Raw genomic sequence first — 23341 nt, forward strand, 5'->3', positions numbered from 1 at the left:
ACAGACCGGTTTTGTTAAACATATCTCCCACAACCTCCATGGCCATTTCACATTAAAAACAAATTGTCTTATGTTATGTTGAAAACTTACAATTTCTGGGAAGCCTGAACCAATGCTCCGTCAATGCAATGGTGAGTGGGAAGTGAGGAGCAGCTACAGCCCCCTCGGAAATGGCAAAGGCCCTTTGTTTGCACTAGTCCCCATGCTCTGAGACTCAGGGGACCACTACAGTTATTAAGGCCCCTTCCTGGCCCTGAAGGTGACTGATTTGGTGATCCCTGTTGTGTGCCCAGTCCATGGATCCCATGAAGATTGTATAAAGAGCCTGGGAGTATACCCTTGCCCCACACCCCTGTGCCCTTCCTGTTACCATCTGTAGCTGGCCCAGTGGAGTCCAGCTCAGGAGCTCACCACTCCTGCAGACAGCCTGGCCCTCGTCTCCCACACAGACTTTTCATTCTGGCCCAAACTTCTCACTAAAGAGGTAGAAATGCCAGCTGTCATACAGCTGGGCCACAGGCACCATCCTGGCCAATGGGACCTCCAAGGAGTTCAGCTGAAGGTTTCTGGGGAAGGTTTTCCCTTGTGCTGTCTTTCCCAGAATTGTGGAGGTTGTTTTAAGACACTGATGAAACAACCCAGAAACCACTCCAGAGTCAGTAGAACCAGGTGCTGGACAGAAGCAAGGGACTCAAGGGCAGACAGGCCCAGCTGTGGAGTCACCAAGGAGCATGGTTGGTGTTTCTATGGTTTCAGCCACTTAAGATGGGTATTTATTGCACACAAACATGCCCTGACTGCTAACCCCACTAGCTACTGAGTCTGAATTGAACTCCAGGAAGCGGATGTGTCCACCTTCGCTGGTGCAGGGTGGGGCTGTTGTTCCCAAGTGTTTCCCATCCCATTCTCACCTCCCCTGGCCTCCCTCTGCCCTCTCCCTCACCCCCATATTGCCCTCATTTCCAGCAAGCTTCCTCATACACGCAAGCCCTGATGACAGCAAACTGTCCAGCGTTGTGGGATGTTTTTCAATTGAAAAGAGAAAGTAACTGGTCTTAAATCTGTGACAAAATAAAGAATTAAATGGCAATGGGCAGAATGTTAAAAAAGAAACCCTACAAAGTTTTTTTATAAATGGAGCACCATGCAAACGCTTTCTGAAAGAAAAACAATTCTCTTTAACTCCCAACGTTGTTTTAAGTTGTTTCAAATGATAACATTACTCAAACATGTTCAAACATAAAACTAGATATAAACACCTTATGTTTATAGCTCTTATTCAACTCTAAATTATGAAATTAAATACAAGCAAAACTACAAAACCAATAAGATTCAAATCAACAGCCCTAATAACGTGACAATAGCCCTAATAACATGTGACAATAGCCCTAATAACATGTGTTTTGCAGCATGAACTTGGCCTTTTCCAGCCTGTGCCGGTTCCTTTGGGGGAGCTATACTCATACCTCTGAGGGCTGGATAAAGAGGTCCCTCTCCCACATCTCTCTGTGGTCTATACAACTCTAGGCTGTGGTTTGAATGTGTCTCCTCCAAAATTTAGGTATTGCCAATGTAATAGTATTAAAAGGTAGAGACTTTCAGAGTTGATTAAGTCATGAGGGCTCCTCCCTTGTGGATGGGATTAGGTGCCCTTAGAAAAGTATTGATGGAGGGGGTTCATTCATTTCTGCCCTTCCACCTTCTGCCATGTGAGGACACAATATTCAAGGTGCCATATTGAAAGCAGAGAGTAGCTCTCACCAGGGGCCAGCATCTTGATCTTAGCGTCCCCAGCCTCCAGAATTGTGAGAAATGAATGTCTGTTCTTTATCAATTACCCAATGTTATTCTATTACAGAAGAAGACATGGACTAAGACACCTCTTCAAGCACATCATACCAGTCTTTGGCCTTCACTAAACGCATATCTTTTAATCCTAGAAAACCTACATTTGTTATTTCCTGGTTGGTTCCTGGTGATCAAGAAGGTGTTCTCTGGTGCTGACAGGCTTAGCAGTGCAAGACAAAGGCTGGAACCCCCACAGCAATCTCTGGTCATATGGTTGTTATCCCGGTGATCTATGTATACTGCCTAGGCTACATCTGTTTAGATGATCATCAAAATTAAGACACAAAATTAACACATTCTCGCCAAGAACTCATAGTCCCCAATTTGAAAAACTACATTAAAATCAAATTCTGGGGAGCAGAGAAGAAAAGGTAAACAAAGGCCCCAGATCCAGAAGGCTCCCTTCTCCAGAGTCTCATACATGGAGTCCTGAGGAAAAATTTAAATATTTAGATGCTGCAACATTTGGTTTTGAAAAAATTAATGCCAGCTTTGCATATGGGTCAATGGATTTGGAAAGAGAAAAACAGAACTTGTCTGTTCAAACTACCTTGGTCAGCTTTTCTAAAATCAAAAGTTCCTCCACATCCCCAAAATAGAATGCTCACATTTTGGGAATGCATTGTATCAATTCTGTCCCCCAACTGATCTTCCAGCCCTCCTCTACACATCATTTCCAATGCCACCACCCTGGCCTGGGCACCACCATCCTCCTCCAGGCTGAGACTTGGGCCTAGGCCCATGCTTGGATGCCCCCTATCTCCCATAGCCTTGACAGCCTTTACTCGCCAGGCCTCTGCCTGCCTCTCTGGCCTCATTTCACACGCCTATACACCTCCCTGTAGTTTTTTTTTCTGCCATCATCAGAGGAGATTCTGGGTGTAAGTTCCTGTCTGCCGGTCTCAGGGAAGGTCTGTTGAACTGTTTGCCCCGGTTCTGCTGGGTGAGGCCCTCACCCCTCTGCTTGCTCTCTCTCTTCAGGAGGCCCTCAGAAGAGAAAGGCAGCTGTTCTTCCAGGGAAGCAGAGCTGTTGTTACTCACAGCCCTGTCACTCCTGTACCGGTCACTCCTTCATCTTCTGCTGCTGTCATTCAAATCTCAGACCTTAAAATTGATGCTTTATGTCACACGATTGGGTGGACCCAACCTCCACCTCTGACTTTAGGGGTATCTGCACTTTCTCCTTCTGGCATCTCAACATCTTCACCTGCTGATCACTGGGGCTCACCCTACAGCCAGAAGGCTAGGGCTTCGGTGAGAATGTTCTTTTAGGTCTACTACGTGGTTCCTTCCTGGAGCACAGGAAGTCCAAGCTCTTTGGTCCAAGGTCCAGTCCATATCCACACCCACTGCCTTTCACAGGCTGTTCCTGGGGTCTCATTCTATACTTGATGTCCTGCTTGCCTAGGGGAATAATTTGGAATTCTTCCCAGTTGTGGGAGTGAATGGGGTTGTTACGTTGGAGGATGGGGTAGGTTTATGTGTATCATGAGTTGGTTTGTTCTCTTGAAAAGCCCTTCCTTTCTTTGTCACTTTTTATTCCTTTTCTTCCCTCCCTGACTTTTTATGTCAAAGGGAGAGAATATTTTTAATGGGTTTAAATATACTTGATCTTTAAAAAGTAAAAGCCCTATTAAATAGTCTTAAATAAAAAGCAAAAGTCTCACCCAATCTTTTACCTTTATAAGTCACTCCAGAAATAACCATTTTTAAGTAGTTTTTGTTCTGCTAGGAGAAGCTTCCTAGTGTGAAGGTCAAATACATTCTCATGTCATGCTTTAGTTTGCCTGTAGTTGGAGCATGCTTTTCTTGAGTGCTTTTGTTTTTCCTGGAGTCTAAATGGACTCTTCCTTCTCGTGTTTCAAGAAGAAACATGCCTTTTCCATCATATCACTAGAATCTCCTACTTCTTTTTGTTGAACAGATTTTTTTCCTTTTTGAAGTCATTCTTTCGACCCCTCTGACTTCCTGTTCAAATTTCAACTAATTGTTTTCTGGGCTTGTCATGTCACTACCACCCAGGTATTTCTCTACATATATTCCCCTTGGGTTAGCTCCAGAAAGCATCCATGTCTTTTAAATTCTTCATTTCTTCAATGCTTTCTGCAGTTCATCCACAAGGAACATTTTTCAGAAAATACATGGCCAACGAACTTATCAGGCATTTGAATATCCATCTTTAGCTTGCCTCATGCTTGATCAATAATTTGGCTAGCTGTGAAATTTTACATTCAAAGCAACCTTCTTCAGAACTTTAGAGGTATTCTTCCATTTTATTGTAAATCTGTAGGCCCTTGCCATTCAGTATGGTCCATAGGCCAGCAGCCATAATATCACCTAAGAGATTGCTGGAAATACAGAATTACACCACCCAGAATCTGAAATAGAACAAGATCTCTAAGGAGATAAGGGTACATTACAGATGAGAAGCTGTTGCCTCCTTCAATGCTTCCTGAGAGATCTGTGGTCAATCTGACTCTTAGCCCTTAGTAAATAATCCCATGTTTTTCGGCCTGAGGGTTTTGGGGCCTTTCTTTGTCCTTGCTTTATGTCCTGAAATTCTCCAGGTTGCTTTCAGGTTCTAATATTTTCCAGTGGGTCCTGCCAATCTCCAGACTTTTTGGCGTTTCTTCAGATCTCAAGAATTTTCTTCTATTTCTCTGTTTTACCTGCTTCTCTGTATTCTCTGTTCCCTTTTTTGGAAATGCTACAGATTTTAGACTGATTATCCATTAAAAAAATGGATGGAATGGAAATTTCCCTTTATTCTGATGGAGGGAGTTCCATCAAAATCCTACCCACTCCTCCTTTTTCTTTAATCTTTCTAATCTTTATTCTGGGAAGTTTTCTCAAATTTGTTCTTTAACCCTTATGTTGGATTCTTTTTTTCAAATGTATACTTTTAATTTCCCAGGCACTTTGTGGATCTCTAAATGCTTGTTTCTCATAGCAGGCTATTCCTGCTTTACGGATGCAATGTGGCCACATGTCCCTAGGGTTACTAATTAGTTTTCCTCTCTCTATTTTGCTGCCTCCAGTGTCTGTCGTTATGTTTGTTCCTCTTGCTCCTTCTTTTTCATGCTGTTGATTTTTCTCTAAATATTTTTTAGAATAATAATACAAAATTATTGTTCATTTATTTAGGTGTGATGATGGTTATTATGATTTTATAAGAAAAAATTCTTATTTTTAGAAAATGAACATTGAAGTTTTTAGGGATGAAGTGTTTTGATGCCTGCAGCTTACTTTCACATGATTTCATGCACACATACACACTCACACAAACATATGCATAGAGGGTAAAAAGAAATTTTAATATGGCAAAGTGTTAGCATGTGATGAAACCAGGTGGACGGTGTGCCCAGATGTTTATTGTACTAGTCTTTCAACTTTCATCTTGACATTTCTGTTTGAAATTTTTGATGGTAAAAGTTGAAAATAAAAACAAAACAAAAATGTCTGATGATGCTTGATTGTTCATTCTCTGGTTATCCTTAGAAAAATACCCTCAGGAGTCTGAAATCCCTAAGGAATCAGCTTTCTTATAGTAAAATGGACATGTACTTGGTCTCTTTTATTTTCTTCCTTAGTTCAAATTTGATAGAAACTACACTGGGCTGATATCCCACCGCTGGTATGCGGCACACATCAGCCAGCCAGCCCCACAGCACAGCTCAGGCATTCCTGCCAGGGGAAGAACAGCTGGGCTCCCCAACCCCTGCAGGAAAGGTCTGTCCTACCCCAAACCACATCTCAGCTGAGTCTAGTGTTTTAAGCATGGAAAAAGTACAAAAGGGGTTTTGTTTTCTTGGCCACCTGCCACAGCCTGGCACCAAAACAACCCAATGCTTCCTTCTGATTGGAGAAATATTTTGTGCTCTTCTGGACATAAGGCTTGATGGTATTACTGCCAGGCTTTCCGTCAGCAGGCACACATCTTGCCATGGGCAGTTCCAAGACAGAATTCTCTGTGACAGAAGCCACCCAGACTGGTCAGGAAGTGGACACCCTTCCCTGGCCTTAAGCAAGTTAATGGCAGGTCATTTGCATTTTTGTGTATTTGCACTGCAAGGTAAGGAACAATATAAGCAAAACCTCTAACTAACGTTCTTTAGGGAATCTGCCAGAATGGATTAGGAAGGGACCTGTCTTGGTGTATCTCTAATGAAGCAAAAGAAAGTTATAATGGGATTTCATGGGTGTGGGTAGTAATTGGATTTGGTGGAGGGTGTAATTAAATTTCACCAAGGGGCTACAACCTCTGCCCTGGCAAATAATAAAAGGGTCAGAAAACTTTCCATCTTGCTTAAAGGGAAACATGGAAAGCCTGCAGAAATGCCACAGTACATCCCCTCAATCATGGGACAGCAACCTAGCACCTTCAGGATCTCAAGAGAGTTTCACCTTCCAGTAGAGAGCTGAAAGCACTGTAGGTAATATCAGAATATTGTGAAACTCACTGACCAGTTTCTCCCCTGTGTCTCCTGAACTTTCCATCTCTACTTCAATAAGGAGAATCAAAGCAGGATCCAACCCAGAGAAAATTGGCCTCCCCGAAATGGGGAGATTCCAACACACAAGTGGAAGGCCAAGTGGATCAGTACAAGCAACTAACACCACCTCCTATCACTGTGGAAGCATCACTCCTGGATGCCCAGCAGCAAAAATCTCTGGGTCCAACACAGGGCAATCATCTGGCAGATTTCCTAGGAGCAGGTACTGACTGATGGCAAACAAGCAGGACGACCCTCCCCAGCACTAAGCTATTCATTCAGGGGTCTCAGTCTCTCACCCCAGTGGACCAAGCACTGCATAGCCAGGCTGTTAAGTTTTCTTCCCAGTGCAGGTTTCTGGAGCTGTGGCAGATGCTATTACTGGAGTCAGGTGCTCTGATGTGGGGAACAGGGCATTCTGCTATTAAATAGGCCTTTATGGGAATGCATGGCTCTCTGTCTGAATCCCTCTCCTGCTCTCAATCCTTGTGACCCAGTGTCTCTCCAGGGTCATCCAGAAGAAACAACCCCCACCTCTGGCTGGGTCTACTCAGTTTGTGTCTTAGTCACCTTAGGCTGCTATAACAAAATACCATAAACTGGGTGGCTTATAAACAACAGAAATTGATTTCTCACAGTTCTGGAGTCTGGCAAGTCCAAGATCAAGGTACTGGCAGATCTAGTGTCTGGTGAGGGCTAATTGTCTTGTTCATGGATGGCACTTTCTTGCTGGGTCTGCAGATAGTGTAAGAGGCAAGGCAGCTCTCTTTGATAAGACACTAACCCCAACCGTGAGGGCAAAGCTGTGGTAACCTAATCAGCTCTCAAAGGCGCCACCTCTTAATACCATCACCTTGGTAGATTTTGACACATTAATCATGGAGAGACATAAACATTCAGACTATAGAAGGTTGAGCTGTCAATTTCATTCCACGGTTTGCATTCTACAGAAAGTAATAAAAATACTTGCTCATCTGATGGTTGCTCTCCCACTGTTGATGTCATTGACATTGTCATTTACTTATTCCTGCTTTTTATTTCTTCTAGTTATTTGACCTTAAAGAGGGAAGAACACTAATGCCAATCAGGAAGGGCATATGCTTTATCTTATGGCATCATGTGCAAAATAAAGTTAACATGAAAGGCCTGAGACTGCTATCCTGAGACTGCATCTGGGAACTTGGGTTTGAGAAGATCCCACCTGATAAGGGTGGCTCACTGTGACTAAACCATTTGAGCACACAACGTGGTTTACGCTGAACACTAGCTTTCTACATTGATACATGCTAGGCAGAGGGTATCTACATGACCAGCCTCCAATAAAAACCTTGGACACTGAGTCTCTACTGAGCTTCACTGTTAAACAATAGTTCACATGTTACTGCTACAATTTGTTGGTGGGGGAATTAAGCATGACCTTCATGACTCCATTGAGAGATGACTCTTGGAAACTTGCTTCTGGCTTCCTATGGACTTCAGTCCATGTGACTTTTCCTTTGTTGATCTTGCATTTTGTGTGTGTGTGTGTGAGAGAGAGAGAGAGAGAGAGAGAGAGAAATGTATGTGTGTAAATATATGTGTGTTTTTTACATATGATTTTGCTGTAAAAAATCATAGCCATGAGAACAACTATATGTCAAGTCCTGAGAGTTATCCTAGTGAATCATCAATCCTGGGGGTGATCTTGGGGACCCTTGACACATACCACTTATATAAGAAGTGTTTCCAGCTGGACCATGGCTTGAGGTAGCATTTCTCCAGTATGTATCTGGAAGATATCTGTGTAGCAAAATGGTGAAAAAAAAAGGCTTGCAGTCTGGATGTAAGGTCTCTGGTGATCTCTTTCTTAGCAGACCATGAAACTGGACCATGCCGTGGTTCCTTCCTCATCCTAGGCCTTGGAGCACTTGTGTGTGTTCTTAGTGCATAGGGTGTCCTACTTTCTGTGCTGATATCCATTCTCCCAACCAGGTGTCAGCCTCCCTGCAGTCCAGCATCCCTGCACATTCCTGCTCTTCGTGGTCCAGAGTTCCTCCTTTCATGCTCCCACTTACGTGATAAAGAAGTCCCTGTTTTCCCCCTTGCTTCCACTGGAGTTCTCAGTTAGAAATTGTAAGCATTCCCACAACACACTAAGCAGCCTTTCCATAATGCTCATAAGCTAGAGCTTGCAATTAAAGCACTAAATCACAGCTTTGGGGTCAAGTGCTGTTGAATCACATGCTTGTGTTTAAAATATACTCCCAAAGAGAAAGTAGTCAAAAAATCTCACTTGGATCATAAGCTGAGATGGAGACTGTGAATTAGTGTAATATCTGAATTACTGACTATTATTCTTAAGAAGTGTTTTTGTTACAACATTTAACCAGGAGGGAGACAAGGAAACCAGACAACTTTTAATGTAGCCCAAGTTAAATTATGAGTCTCAATTTTCCCTAAATAATGTACGTTCCTACAGATATTGCTAAAAGCTAAGAGGGAAGGAGGAGCTTTCACTAAATACCATGCAGCTGTCCTCATTCTAATACACTTTTTAAGATACATAACAATGGAAAGAATGGTGTTTTTTAATCAAGAGCCCTTACAACATAGAGATACCAATATTTTTGCTCTATTTCTTTCTAAGCTTACTTATGTATAGGTTTTTGTTTTATATCTTTTTAAAGAAGTTTTTTAAATACAATTGTAGGATTCGCATGAATGCAACTGTAGCAATGAAGCAGAAGAAATAATGCAGAGAGATCCTATGCACACTTTATCTATTATCTCCCACCGGTAACACTTTACACAACATTTAACAGAATCCCAACTAGAAAAACAATGTTGGTGCAATCCACCAAGCCTATTCAATTTTCATGTTATTAATACTTACTTCAGCCATTCTAACAGAAATGCAGTCATATCTCATAGGAGTTTTGATTTACATTTCCATAATAGCTACAATGATGTACCTATTTTCATGTGCTTATTTGCCATGGATATATTCTCTTTAATGAAATGTCTGTTGATGTTTTTTGACCACTTTCTAATTGGATTGTTTGTTTTTCACATTAAGTTTTGAGAATTCTTTGTATATTCTAGACTTAAGTCCTTTGTTGAAGGTATCATTTGCAAATACATTCTCCCTGGATGTAGCTTGTCTTTTCATCCTCTTCACAGGGTCTTTCATAAAACAAAAATTTTTCATTTTCATGAAATCCAGCTTACCAATTTTTCCTTTTATGAAATGTGTTTTTGATGTCAAGCCTGTGAACTTTTTCCCTATCCCTAGGTCTCAAGGATTTTCTCCTAATTTTTTTCTAAAAGCTTTAAAATTTTATATTCTATATTTAAGTTAGTAATTCATTTTGAGTTAGATTTCTTTATAATGTATGAGACTTAGGGTGAGGTTCAGTTTATTGCCTGTGGATGTCCAATTACTCTAGCACTATTTGCTTAAAAGGCTATCCTCTCTCCACTGGATTGCTTTTGCAACTTTGTCAGAAAACTACAGTTTTTATTTCTTCCTTTCTAATCTCTATGCTTTACATTTATTTTTACTGCCTTATAGCACTAGCAAAACTTTTAGGACTAGTTGAATAACAGTAGACATTCTTGCCCCTTTCTTAATCTTGAGGGGAAAGTATTCACTATTAATAGTTCCACTATTAAGCATGATGTTAGCTATAATTTTTGTGGACCCTTTTTTTGCAGTTGAGGAAATTCCCTTCTTTCCTAGTTTGCTGATTATCATGAACGGTTGTTGGACTTTGTCAGATGCTTTTCTTGTGTAAACTGACATGATCATATGACTTTTTCTCCTTTAGCTGTTCATGTGGTGGATTGTATTTGATTGATTTTTGAATGTTGAAGCATACCAGCATATGAGAGACAAATTCCACTAGGTTGCTACTTGTAATTCATTTTATACATTACCAGATTCAATTTGTTAATATTTTATTGAACATTTTTGTATTTACATTCATGAGTAATACTGGTATGTAGCTTTTTTGCTTTTTTCTTCTATCTTTGTCTACTTTTAGTATCAGAGTAATACTAGCTTTCTAAAATGATTAAGGAGTACTCTCTCTTCTTTTATTTTCTGGAAATAGAATTTTCTGGAAACAGAAGAGGAGAGTGTAAAATTCTCCTTTAAATGGTAAATAGAATTATCCAAGCTTTCAAGGCTGGGAGGTTTCTTTTTCAGGAACTTTTATATTATTATGAAGGGTTTAATTTTTTTAAGATATAGGCTTATAATCTTATTATAGGCTTTAAGATTTAAGACCATTTAGTTTGTCTATTTCAACTTTGTTGAGTCAGATAGTTTCCAGCTTTTGAGGAACTGGTTCATTTTTTCTAAGTTCTCAATTTATAAATGTAAAGCTATTTTCTAGTATTCCTTTTTTTTTTTTAAGGCAGTCTCACTCTGTCACCCAGACTAGAGTGCAGTGGTGTGATCTCAGCTCACCGCAGCCTCTGCGTCCCAAGTTCAAGTGATTCTCCTGCCTCAGCTTCCTGAGAAGCTGGGATTACAGATGTGCAACAACACACCTGGCTAATTTTTATATTTTTTCATAGAGATGGGGTTTTACCATGTTGCTCAGGGGGGTCTTGAACTCCTGACCTCAGGTAATCTGCCCACCTCAGCCTCCCAAAGTGCTGGGATTAGAAGTTACCATGTCTGGCAACCTCATTATTTTTTTAATGACTGCATGAACTCTAGAAATATACTATGTTTCATTCCTGATATTGGTGATTTTAGCCTTCTTAATTTTTATCTTTGTCATTTTTGCTAGAGTGTTGTCAACTTTGTGGATTCTTTTCAGAGCCATGAATTTTCTCTATTGTTCTCCTGGCTTCAACTGTATTAATTTATAATCTTACATTTATTATTTCCTTTCTTATATTTGGTTTCTACTTATTTTTCTCTTCTCTTTCAATTTGCATGAGGTAGGAATCTAGATGAATAATTTGAAACCTTTCCTCTTGTCTAAAATAAGCATTTAGTACCATGAATTTTCCTTTCAGCACTATTTTATCTGCATCCCATGTGTTGTGTGTTCATGCTCACTCATTTCTTCACTCATTTCTATGTATTTTTAAAGTTCCATTAAAATTTCATATAAACCTATGGATTATTTGAACTCACATTGACACTGAGTATTTAGAGATATTCTTATTTCTGTTCTTGATTTCTCATTTCATTCTATTATAATTAGAAAACATATTCTGTGTCTTTTTAATTCTTTTAAATTTGCCAATTTTTAAAAAAATGGCCCACAATATAGTCCATCTTGAAGAAAGTTCCACAACTGCTTGAAAAACATGTACACTATTCCTGCTGAATAGTGCTCCATACATGTTAATTAAATCCTGTTGCCTATGTTTTTCAGTTCTTTCTTTCTTTCTTTCCTCTTTCTTTCTTTCTTTCTTTCTTTCTTTCTTTCTTTCTTTCTTTCTTTCTTTCTTTCTTTTTCTCTCTCCCTCCCTCCCTCCCTCCCTCCCTCCCTCCCTCCCTCCCTCCCTCCTTCCTTCCTTCCTTCCTTCCTTCCTTCCTTCCTTCCTTCCTTCCTTCCTTCCTTCCTTCTTTCCTTCCTTCCTTCTTTCCTTCTTCTTTTTTTTGCTGTCCATAAGTTTATTGTCTTTATCTGAAAAATTCTCAAGAAAATTGTTTGGTTTAGCTCTCAGCAGCCCACTCCTGAGCTCTGAGGAAGCTTGCCTTCTTTTGAACTACCCCATCTTTCTTCTGAGCAAGGCACATTTTGGGATGGTTCCACCTCTTCTTTTTAACTTCTTTCTTGGGCTTCTTTTCACAGGCTGGATTATCTCGTATAGCAGCATGAGCTTTCTTATACATCTCCTCCATCATGTCTGGAGCTATGCTGTTCTTTATGTGTTGAGGGAACTGTTCTTGTAAGCATCTTCATCTTCTATTAAGCAGTGCATGTAATCTGCAACATTCTGGCCCATGATGTGCTTCTGGTGTACTTCTGCATTAAATTCCTTGCTTTTCAGAATCATAACCAGGGAATCGTTTGGTACTGTGAGAGATAGACAAGCCTCCATCCACAGATCCCTTCAGGGAGCCAAAAACTTTATTGTCAGTGGTAGTTCTAGCAAGGCCTGCATCCAAATAGCAGGTAAAGGTGTCAGGCTGACCGTCAGTGGTTTTCACATTGTATTCATTGCCAGTTACCTCCACTTGGTCTTCATAGATCTTGTTCATGCCAAACCTACTGAGAAGCCTGTGGGCCAGCAGCAAGCCAATACAATATGCTGCAGCATAATTTGTCAGGCCAACCTTCACATCATATTTTGGCAGTTCATGTGCATATGCTGCACAGACTATCATATCCCCCTTTATACGGGCATAAGCATCTGACAAATGATATCTCTGTTACATGAAATATCATTCTGTATTTGGGTGTGCTGTATTTATTTTTATCCTGTATTAACAAGTGTTTCCGAGCATAGTAATCAGTTTTACCCTCTCGTTGTCTTCCAAATTTCACTTGGTATCTCTAAAAGTAGGCTTTATTCTTAACAACTTTAACACACCCCATCCTGTGGAACAGAGATGCCTGTCCGCAGCTTGACAGGGACCTGAAGGCCCAGCGGTGCCTGTTTTTCAGTTCTTTCATATCCTTTCTGATTTGCTATCTAGTAGTTTTGTTAGCCATTGAAAGAAATGTGTTGAAATATCCAACTATAATTATTGATTTGCCTATTTCTCCTTTATTTCTATCAGGTTTCCCCCAAGAACATCACAATATCACATTAGTATTTTTTACATGTAAAATATTGTAATATATGTCATCATAGTCTGGTGGTATTGATGTTTTACTACTTTGAGTGAAGTGGAGAAACCTTACCTCCATTAGGTTTCTTTGCCCTCCTAACTTTTTAAATATAGTTGTCTGAAAAATTTCCTTTACATACATTGAGCAACACACTTCTCTCCTTCTGAGATTCTCATAATACAAATGCCAGCTCTTTTGGTATTGCTCCACTGATCCCTGTGATTCTGTTCATTCTCTTTCTTCTCTATTGTTCAGATTGAGTAAATTCTGTTGATCTGACCTCAAATTCACTGATTCCACCTTCTATCATATCTACTCTATTATTAGGGTCAAATTGCAAGTTTGTTAATTCAGTTATTATATTTTTAATTCTATCATTTGAATTTTGTCCCCTTTTATTTGCTTATATTTTTTCCATTTTAAAATTTAAGATCATTTGTAGCACTTTTAAGTACCCTTGAAGCACTTTTATAGTGAGTACTTTAAAATCCTTGTCAAATAATTCAACATTGAATTCTTCTTGGTAGCAGCATGTATTAATTTTCTCATTTAAGTTGTGATTTTCTTAGTTCCTTTATAATAAGTGATGTTTTGTTGAACCCAGTGTATTTAGATCTAATATTATGAGATGATATTTAATTGTGAAGTGTAGTAAAAGGTCCTATTGGGTATATGTTCGCCTTCCTACTGGGTCTCATCAACACCATGCTGGAGAAAAAGGATTGCTGACTCACATTGCCTTGCTGCAGACAGGTGAAGTGCAAGTTCAGTTCCCTCTTGGCCCTGCTGACATCAGAAAAGGGAGTGGGGAAGCAGAGGGCTAACTACCCCCATTTTCCACCACCTCACTGTGCCTCATTGATGCTGGATGAGGTAAAAGCTCCACTGCTCACTGGTTTCTGCTAAAATAGGGGAGAAGATGTGTATCCTGTCTGGGAGGCAACAAGGAAATCCAGAGACCTTAATTCTGTTTCATTCTTCAAGTCCCAAAGTCCCTATGTGGCCTCCTTCTTCTTTCCCCCTTCCAGGGTCTTCTCCTCCCATGCTTGTCTGCTGTGTTTTATCCAGGAAATTTAATTGTGAACAGGAAGATCTTTGAGGAATGAGGCTATTCCATCTTGGCAGGCTAGAAGTTCTTATTTTCCTTTTTTAAAAACCCCAAATCATGATCACATTCTTTATACAGTCATGTGCCCCAGCTAAAAATTTTCTATCACCTAGGAATATCTTTGCCATCATGATGTCATAGCACAACACATTACCTTTTCTATGCTTCAGTATGCTTCCATATGCAAATACTTAAACATAAAATTTGTGTTAGGCACTGTTGGTGGGAATGTAAATTAGTACAGCCACTATAAAAAGCAGGATGGAGGTTTCTCAAAAACTAAAATAAAAAAAAAACCCTAAAAATAGAACTACCCTATGATCCAGCAATTCCATGAGTGGGTATTTATCCAAAGGAAAAATAAATCAATATATCAAAGGTATACCTGCACCCACATGTTTACTGCAGCACTATTCATAATAGCAAAGATGTGGAATCAACCTAAATACCCATCACACAGTGAAATAGATAAAGGAAATATGGTATATATACATAATGGAATACTATTTGGCCATAAAAAATGAAATCATTGCATTTGTAGCTACATAAATGGAACTGGAGGTCATTACGTTAAGTGAAATAAGTCAGGAACAGAAAGACAAATATAGAGTGTTCTTACTCATACATAAGAGCTAAAAAAGTTGATCTCATCACAGTAAAGAGTTGAATGATAGATATCAGAGGCTGGGAAAGGAGTGTGGGGGAGCTGTGGGGATGAACGGGTTGATTAATCAGTACAAAGATACGGTCAGACAGAAGGAATAAGTTCTAATGTTTGACAGCAGAGTAGAGGGTCTAGAGTTAACATTAATTACATATTTCAAAATACATAGAAGAGAGGACTTGAAATGTTCCCAACACATAGAAATGATAAATACACGAGGTGATGGACACCCTAAAAACTCTGACTTGATCATTACACATTCAAGCCATGCAACAAAACATCACATGTATCCCTTATATATGTACAAATATTATGTATCAATAAAAAACAAAAATTATGTTGTAGTAGCCTATGGTGTTCAGTCCAGTATCATGCTGTACAGGTGTTAGCTTAGGAGTAATAGCCTCCACCACATAGCCTAGGTGTGGAGTAGGCTGTGCCATCTAGGTTTATGTAAGTGAACTCTATGATGTTCACAACGATGAAATGGCCTAAAAACAAATGTCTCGGGATATGTTCCTGTTGTTAAGCAATGCATGACTGTACGTTTTTGAGTCATTTTTACTTACCATATCATAAGTTTTTAATTTCTGTTAAAAATAGCACTCTTTGAAAGCACTATTTTAAAAGCTATATAATTTCCCACTGAGTGGCCAGAACATGATTTATACTGTATAATAATTTTCCTATTGTTGAAAATTTAGATTCCAACATTATTGCTGTAATAAATAATGTACTGGTGAAAATGTTTGTGCCTTAAAGTTTTCTGTATTCCAGGTTGTTACTAACTTAAGATACAGCCCAGAAGTAGAATTATACACAGTTCAACAGCAACATGCAAGAGGACCCCACTGTGCCAACATGGGGACTTCAACATACTTTAAAACATGAGCCTATTTGATTGAGAATGGAAAACAGTATTGCAGAACAGTCTAACATGCATTTCCTAGATCATAAGGAGGCTAACCCATTCCCGTTCTTTTGTAAATTGGGTTTTTATGTCTTTTGCCTGTTCATCTTCTGGGGCATAGCCTTCCTAGTAGATGAATCTTACTCACTATGTTCAAGTGGTTTTCTTAAATCAAAAATATATAGTTCAAAGTCAACAATCAGCTAAGAGAGAAATAATTTAATCCCCTGTTCAGCTGCAACAAATATCAAGTGCCTAATAGGAAGCACCTGCCAATTAAAGCCATCAGCTAAAAATAAAACCTGTGAAACACTTCAAACTTCTGGATAATTTTTGATCTTGAAAACATTTCCCGAATCTTACCTGAAGCATAACAACATTGTCACCTTCAAAAGTGACAAGCACATCAAGTGTCACGCTTTAAGCCTGAGATTTGATTTTCCATCATGTAACCCTATTGCAGAAAAAAGAAAAAAAGAACACATTTCAAATTTGCAACCCCATCATTATACAGGACTCACATTTTCTTTAAAATTAAAAATATACAGAAAATTAAAAAGAGGAAAACAATCATATTTCTCCTAGCCAGAATAACCACTGTAAGAATTTTGATTCCTTATATTAACTTTTGGCTCAAGAATATTATTTTGTTGGTAAAAAAAAAAAAAAACAATTTGAAAGTGATCACGTCATATTTCTGCAAAAGATTTCAATAAAGTAGACTAAGTTTTTTTCATCTCTCTTCCAAATTCTAATAAATATCAAGGTACTAGTGATTACACCTCACTGTATGTAGGGGAAAGATGCTTCCCCACCACCAGTAACCCTTTTGAAAATTAGCCTGTATACCTAAAAATTCCTTGGGAGGCAACATTAACATCTTAAATTGCCACTCTGCATCTTAGTATCATTAAATACCCTGCACCATAAATTCTCACTCCTGCAGTTTTTTTTTTTTTTTTTTTTACTTCCTGAAATCCTTATTTAAATGGCAGTGTTAGCAGTGTTTCTGCACACAAACCAGAGAATCAGCTACATAGGAGAAAGTAAGTTCAGCTCCAAGCAAAACAAGAAGGAAGCAAAGCCTGTCTTTGTGTGGCCCCAGGCCCTTCCCCTTCTGAGGGCCTCTGTACTACCTCCTTCTTCCAGCTTTTTGTCCTCCCTGTGAAATCTCCAGAATTGTTCCCACTGTCCAAGCCCACTTCCACAAATCACTTCTGCCTCTGTCCGTCACGCCAAAGCTGACTGTCCTGTTACGTCTCCCAGGAGTATGTGCAGTAAGCCCTTTAGCTCTGAATATGGAATGACAAATTTTGCCCCAATAGCATTTTCAAGCCCCAGAGGCCAATGGGTACCCTTCATGCCTGGGAGACCTGCTTCACTTCTGAAAATAGCCACAGGAGTCCTAGAATCCTCGATTTCTGGGGTCCTGCCACCCTCAGAGCCCTGAAAACTTGTGAGCATCAGCCTTGCTCCTGTGGGGAGAGCCACCCTGAAAGGCCCAGCCACCTTTCCCTCTTCTCCATCAAGGCTATCTGGGCTGTGTTACCACCTGCAGTTTACAGAAGCAAAGGAGTTCCCAGCAGAAGCCTTAATTACCTTCATAAGGTTAAACTGATTTTGTTTATGGATAAGTAAATCAGTAACATTTCCAACCATAAGTTCACCTCCCCCACCCCATAATAATCACAGAATTAAAACTGTCTTGTAGGCAAACCACATAAAATCAGGTTCTGACGAAGTGTGGTCCTGCCACAGAGTGATTTCCCCATAAGGCTACAGTGTAGTCATTTTCACCCTTCTCATTCTATCTCTGCTAGATACTGTGCTGGGACTTCACATATACTTCCTTTACCTTACAGAATCCCTTTCATCCTCACAATGGCCCTGTGAAGTAGGCATTATTCCCATTTTACAGATGAAGCAAGTGAGGTTCAGGATTGTGTTGGAATGTTCTTGAATCATCTGTCAAGTTCCGATGTAGAAGATTAACACTAAATATACCACCTGATATAGTTTGGCTCTGTGCCCCCATCCAAATCTCATATTAAATTGTAATGGTCCCCACATATCATAGGATGGACTCAGTGGGAGGTAACTGAATCATGGTGGCAGGTTTTTCCTGCCCTGCTCTCACAGTAGTGAATAAGTCTTATGAGAGCTGATGGTTTTATAAGGGGTAGTTCCCTGCCATATGCCTTCTCATCTGCCATCATGTAAGACGTGACTTTGCTCTTCCTTGATCTTCCACCATGATTGTGGGGAGAGCCACAGTCATGGAGGCGATTTCCAAGGGTGAGCTTTCATTTGTGGGGCCTCCCCAGCCATGTGGAACTGTGAGTCCATTAAACCTCTTTCCCTTATGAATTACCCAGTCTCGGATATGTCTTTATTAATCAGTGTGAGAACAGACTATACAGCACGTCAGTGTTGAGAAGCAGAGGTTATACCCAAGAAGCCCAGCTGCAAAACGCTCAAAATACTGTTGAAGGAACAAAGTGCTTTTTTTCTGAGCATTTTTCTCTGCTCTCCTCCAGCAGGGGAGAGGGCAACAGGCTCTTTGTTGTTCTCTGACACATTTTTTTTTTTTTTTTTGAGACGGAGTTTCACTCTTGTTACCCAGGCTGGAGTGCAATGGCTTGATCTCAGCTCACCGCAACCTCCGCCTCCTGGGTTCAAGCAATTCTCCTGCCTCCCGAGTAGCTGAGATTCCAGGCGCGCACCACCATGCCCAGCTAATTTCTTTGTATTTTTAGTAGAGACGGGGTTTCACCATGTTGACCAGGATGGTCTCGATCTCTTGACCTCGTGATCCACCTGCCTCGGCCTCCCAAAGTGCTGGGATTATAGGCTTGAGCCACCGTGCCCGGCCTCTCTGACACTTTTTAAACTTACTTGCACCCTGCCCTGAAAGCCAGGCTGGGCTTTAACATGACAGGAGAGAGAATCTGCTCAAAGGGCAGAACCAGCAAAAAGACACTCAGAAAACAGTTTCTCAGAAAACAGGCAATGGAGTTCCAGGAGCACAAAGATGTTCTGTATCAGCTCTTCACATGAAATATAATTAATTTCTCTCCTATGTGATGAAACTCTGCTCTGAGCTCCTCTTCTGGTTTGAAAGTCAAGTGAAACTGCGTGTTGATTCTGGACTCTACCTGGCCCTTGAGAGCTTAGGTAACAAGGCTCACAGCTCTCAAACAGCTTGTGGGCAACTGAAAATGAAACAGCTACAAGAAAAATAAAAGTCCAACCACGTGCGAGGCAAGGTTGTGGTTGTTATGTTGCTTCCCACCTCCTGAAAACAACAAGGGTGTATTTATAATCTGATTTCTTTGGAATAAGCCAGAAACGCCTGGCCTCACAGAAGTCTCAATCCTTGGGACCCTGAGCTGACCCATTTAGAAACTAACCAGGCTTAGAAAGTCCTAGAATTCATGTTCTGGGTAAACGTGTATGTGGCTTACAGAAAGACCCATGGCATAGAGCAGTCACTAAACGGGGCTTGCAGCCATCTACTCGAGTGACTTACATTCTACAGTTGAGGCCTCGAATTCTTTGGGGACAAATAATTATAAACAGTTTGTGCATGTGTGTCTGCATCGTTTTTTGATTAAAAATGAACTTTTTGGAGCAGCACCATGGCAGTTGGCAAGAACATGTGCCTTATGAAAGGCGGCAAAAAGGGAGCCAAGAAGAAAAGTGGTTGATCCATTTTCTAAGATTGCTGTGATGTGAAAGCACCTGCTATGTTCAATATAAGAAAGATTGGAAAGATGCTAGTCGCCAGGACCCAAGGAACCAAAATGATGGCCTCAAGTGGCATGTGTCTGAAGTTAGTCTTGCTGATCTGCAGAATGATGAAGTTACATTTAGGAAATTCAAGCTGATTACTGAAGGTGTTCAGGGCAAAAACTGCCTGACTAACTTCCATGGCATGGATCTTACCCATGGCAAAATGTGTTCCATGGTCAAAAAATGGCAGACAGTGATTGAAGCTCATGTTGATGTCAAGACTACTAATGGTTACTTGCTTCATCTGTTTTGTGTTGGTTTTACTAAAAAACATAATAATCAGATACGGAAGACCTCTTATGCTCAGCACCAACAGGTCCGCCAAATCCAGAAGATGATGGAAATCATGACCCGAGAGGTGCAGACAAATGACTTGAAAGAAGTGGTCAATAAGTTGATTCCAGACAGCATTGGGAAAGACACAGAAAAGGCTCGCCAATCTGTTTATCCTCTCCATCATGTCTTTGTTAGAAAAGTAAAAATGCTGAAGAAGCCCAAGTTGGAATTGGGAAAACTCATGGAGCTTCCCGGTAAGCAGTAGTTCTGGAAAAGCCACTGGGGACGAGAAAGGTGCTAAAGTTGAACGAGCTGATGGATATGAACCACCAGTCCAAGAATCTGTTTAAAGTTCAGACTTATCATAGTGGCAAATAAAAGTCTGATTTATGACAAAAATGAACTTTTTAAACAAAATTAATTACTAAAAGCAATACACAAGCACTTTAACAACAGCAACAACAACCAGAAATTTTATTTTAAAAAGAAAGAAAAACATCATGCACAACCTTCCAAGGCAGAAGGTAAATGGGTGTCTGAGAAAAACCCCCAGAAAGATGCTTGTGATAGGACCAAGGATCACAAGGATGGAGAGGAGTTGTCAGGATTGGTGAGGGAGGAAATGAAAGACCCAGAAGCTGACAATGGAGCTGATCTGGGTAAAAGGGAGCCATGGAATGTTCTGAGAGGAGGAGGCCATGACTGCACATGGAAGGGACAGTTAGAGAAGACCTTTACAAGTCTTTACAGACCAGCATCACAACGTGTGCCCAGAGAAGCACGGTCATGGAGGCCATTTCCGAAGGTCAGCTTTCATATGTGCCACATACAATGTGTCATTTCTGCTTTTCACATCACATCACTCCAGTTTTCAGGATGAGAAAGCTGAAGTTCAGTGAGTTTTCCCTGAATCTTGTTGAGGTTTATTCTGGCCACACTGGCTTGCCTACTTCCCTTGGGTTTTGCAATCCTGTTCCCCCTGTCTGGAACACTCCCCTCTGAACTCCGTGGGGCTCCCTGGTTTCAGGTCCAAAGTAGTTTTACTGCAAGGAAAGTGTCCCTACCTCTCTGCTTAAAACAGCTGTCCCACCCACCACCTTCACTTTCTAACCCCTTGCCCTTTATTTAGGACAGGCAGCCTTATACTCCTCCCTTCTAGTCCCTGGATCTGGGCTGGGATCACCTGTGGCCTTGGGTAGAAATTTTCCCACCTGTCCCCAACACCTGCCACATGCTACTCTGGCCTCGGCGTGGTGCCCAACTTTGACTCTGAGATCCTGGTCTTACTTGGCCCTTACTGAACACAGCTAATTATATATGCAGTCATGGCTGAAAAAAGAGTGGGTAGAGAACAGTGAATGTAAACCTTGCCTCAGCTTCTATAGCCTGGGGAGCTAAATGTTGATACTGGGCAGTGTCCCAGCATCCCTGATTCTCAGGGGTGATGGGGAGGTAGGCTAGAAATGGCAACTAGGGGTAACTTAAGCTCTCCCAAAGGATGTGACATGAACCTCTAATCAGCCCAGCATGGAGATAGCCACACCTCATAAAGACCAGGACAGGTGCAGCTAAGGACAAAGAAGTGAGAGGGAAAGAAGAAGCCTCTCCTGGGCCCCAGTGACAATTGGCCATCAGCTCTTTTCAAGGGGGAGGAAGTGGAGAAGGAGAAAACAAGAAACAAAGACTTTGCACTTAAAGGGACTTTGAGTCAATGCCCAAGAAAAACAGGGTGACCTCTGAAGCTGAATGTCACCCCAGGCACCAGGGGAGCTGGGTCAAGAGCCAACAGCCTCCTGCCTGCAGCTCATGGTGCAGGGCAGGGCTATGGCCTCAGGCTCAGTAGAGAGAGGGCAGAGTCACATGGAGTGGCCCTGCGGTCCTCCATTAACATTCTGCCATCTCCCTCAAACCTTTAGTCAACACAAAAGGCCATCCACACTCAGCCAAGCAAGATTCCACGGTTTCCCTTACTCTGTCCCTGGAGCTCCATCTGCCTGGGCCCTGTGTTTGATTCAGAAGCAACACATGAGGGGTCTTGTCTGCCTAGAGGGGCCATGTAGGCCTGGGCAAACCAATCTCAGAATGAGGTATCTCGATCAAGTCAATTTTTGCCACAGGTAGAAAAGACCCACTAGTTCCCAGGGCAGGGCAGGGCAGGGCAGGGCAGGGACTCCTCTGCAGGGAGTCATGCCAGATGCCAAATGTTTTCCTCTCCAGTGCAGCCCTCCAGGAGTCAACAGATAAGAACCTGCATCTGTCCTGGAGGAAGCACAGGCTCCTTGGTGTCCCAGGATGCTCAGGGTCCTTCATGGCATTGTCCAGAGGAATCCAAAGCATTCTGGTGAAATTACCATGCTTGCATTTCATGCTCTTCACTCCCATTCCTGCCACAGGTCATTTTCCTTCCATCTGTGGGCCATGGGCTCCCTCAGTCCCCTGGGGATTCGTTTTCATTTCTCTCAGCCTCTGAATTGTCTTGGCTTTAACCAGGGTGCCACAGATGCCTGCTCAACAGAGGCTGCCACATCACACATGATCCACAGGCTTCTGTGTCCATTTGGAGCTGCCAACTGAATGGAAGCCTGGGGGTTCAGTTCCCTAAAAGCACATCCATATCCTTCCCAGCTGAGGTGGTGCTGATTACAGCGTGAGGGCCCCTGAACCAATAGCCATTGTTCCAGTTGTTAGGGACCATTCCCCACACAGACTGGCCTGTGTGCTGGGCCAGCCAGGTCTCCCCAGGGCTGACACGTGGCCAATGATGCCTTGCTAATGGTGCATGGGGCTCTCACCTCATATGTCTCTGTTGGGAATCTCTTCACTGAAAGACCTAATCACTGGGGCCTTGCTATATCTCAGATTAAAACTAAACATGCAGTTGTAAGAGGTCTATAGAAAAGTACAGAGCATATGCATGAGAGAGAGAGAGACAGACAGACAGAGAGAGAGAGAGAGAGAGAGAAAGAGAGTGTGTGTGTGTATGTGTGTGTGCACGCGCGCGCTCATACGCAGGCACTATGGGCTACATTGTGTCCCCTCAAAAAAAAAAAATTTTTTTTTTGAGATGAAGTCTTGCTCTGTCACCCAAGCTAGAGTGCAGTGGCGCAATCTTGGCTCACTACAACCTCTGCCTCCCAGGTTCAAGAGATCCTCCTGCCTCAGTCTTCAAAGTAACTGGGATTACAGGCACCTGCAACTGTGCCGGGCTTTTTTTGTATTTTTAGTAGAGATGGGGTTTCGCCATGTTGACCAGGCTGGTCTCAAACTACCGACCTCAGGTGATCTGCCCACCTCAGCCCCCCAAAGTGCTGGGATTACCAGCATGAGCCAGCACCCCGGCCCCCCACAAAATTCTTATGTTGAAATGCTAACCCCTACAACCTCAGAATGTAGCTATATTTCAAAAGAGGACCTTAAAAGGGTTAGTTAAGATTAAAGGAGGTAAATGGGCAGCCCTAATCCAATATT

At 41.5% G+C, this 23341-nt stretch overlaps 1 protein-coding gene and 1 pseudogene across 1 annotated transcript in view; both read right to left on the reverse strand.

Moving 5' to 3' along the window:
- The window catches only part of ACOXL (acyl-CoA oxidase like), a 389909-nt gene that overhangs the window by 157440 nt on the left and 209128 nt on the right, over positions 1-23341 (reverse strand). Inside the window, 2 exon segments of the mRNA XM_078348358.1 lie at positions 16169-16213; positions 16215-16259. Of these exon segments, the coding sequence (XP_078204484.1) occupies positions 16169-16213; positions 16215-16259 (90 nt within the window).
- LOC103787832 (large ribosomal subunit protein uL18 pseudogene) lies at positions 12001-12886 on the reverse strand (annotated as a pseudogene).

The sequence above is a fragment of the Callithrix jacchus genome, chromosome 14 (assembly GCF_049354715.1).
Source record: "Callithrix jacchus isolate 240 chromosome 14, calJac240_pri, whole genome shotgun sequence".
NCBI classification, from domain to species: Eukaryota; Metazoa; Chordata; class Mammalia; order Primates; family Cebidae; genus Callithrix; species Callithrix jacchus.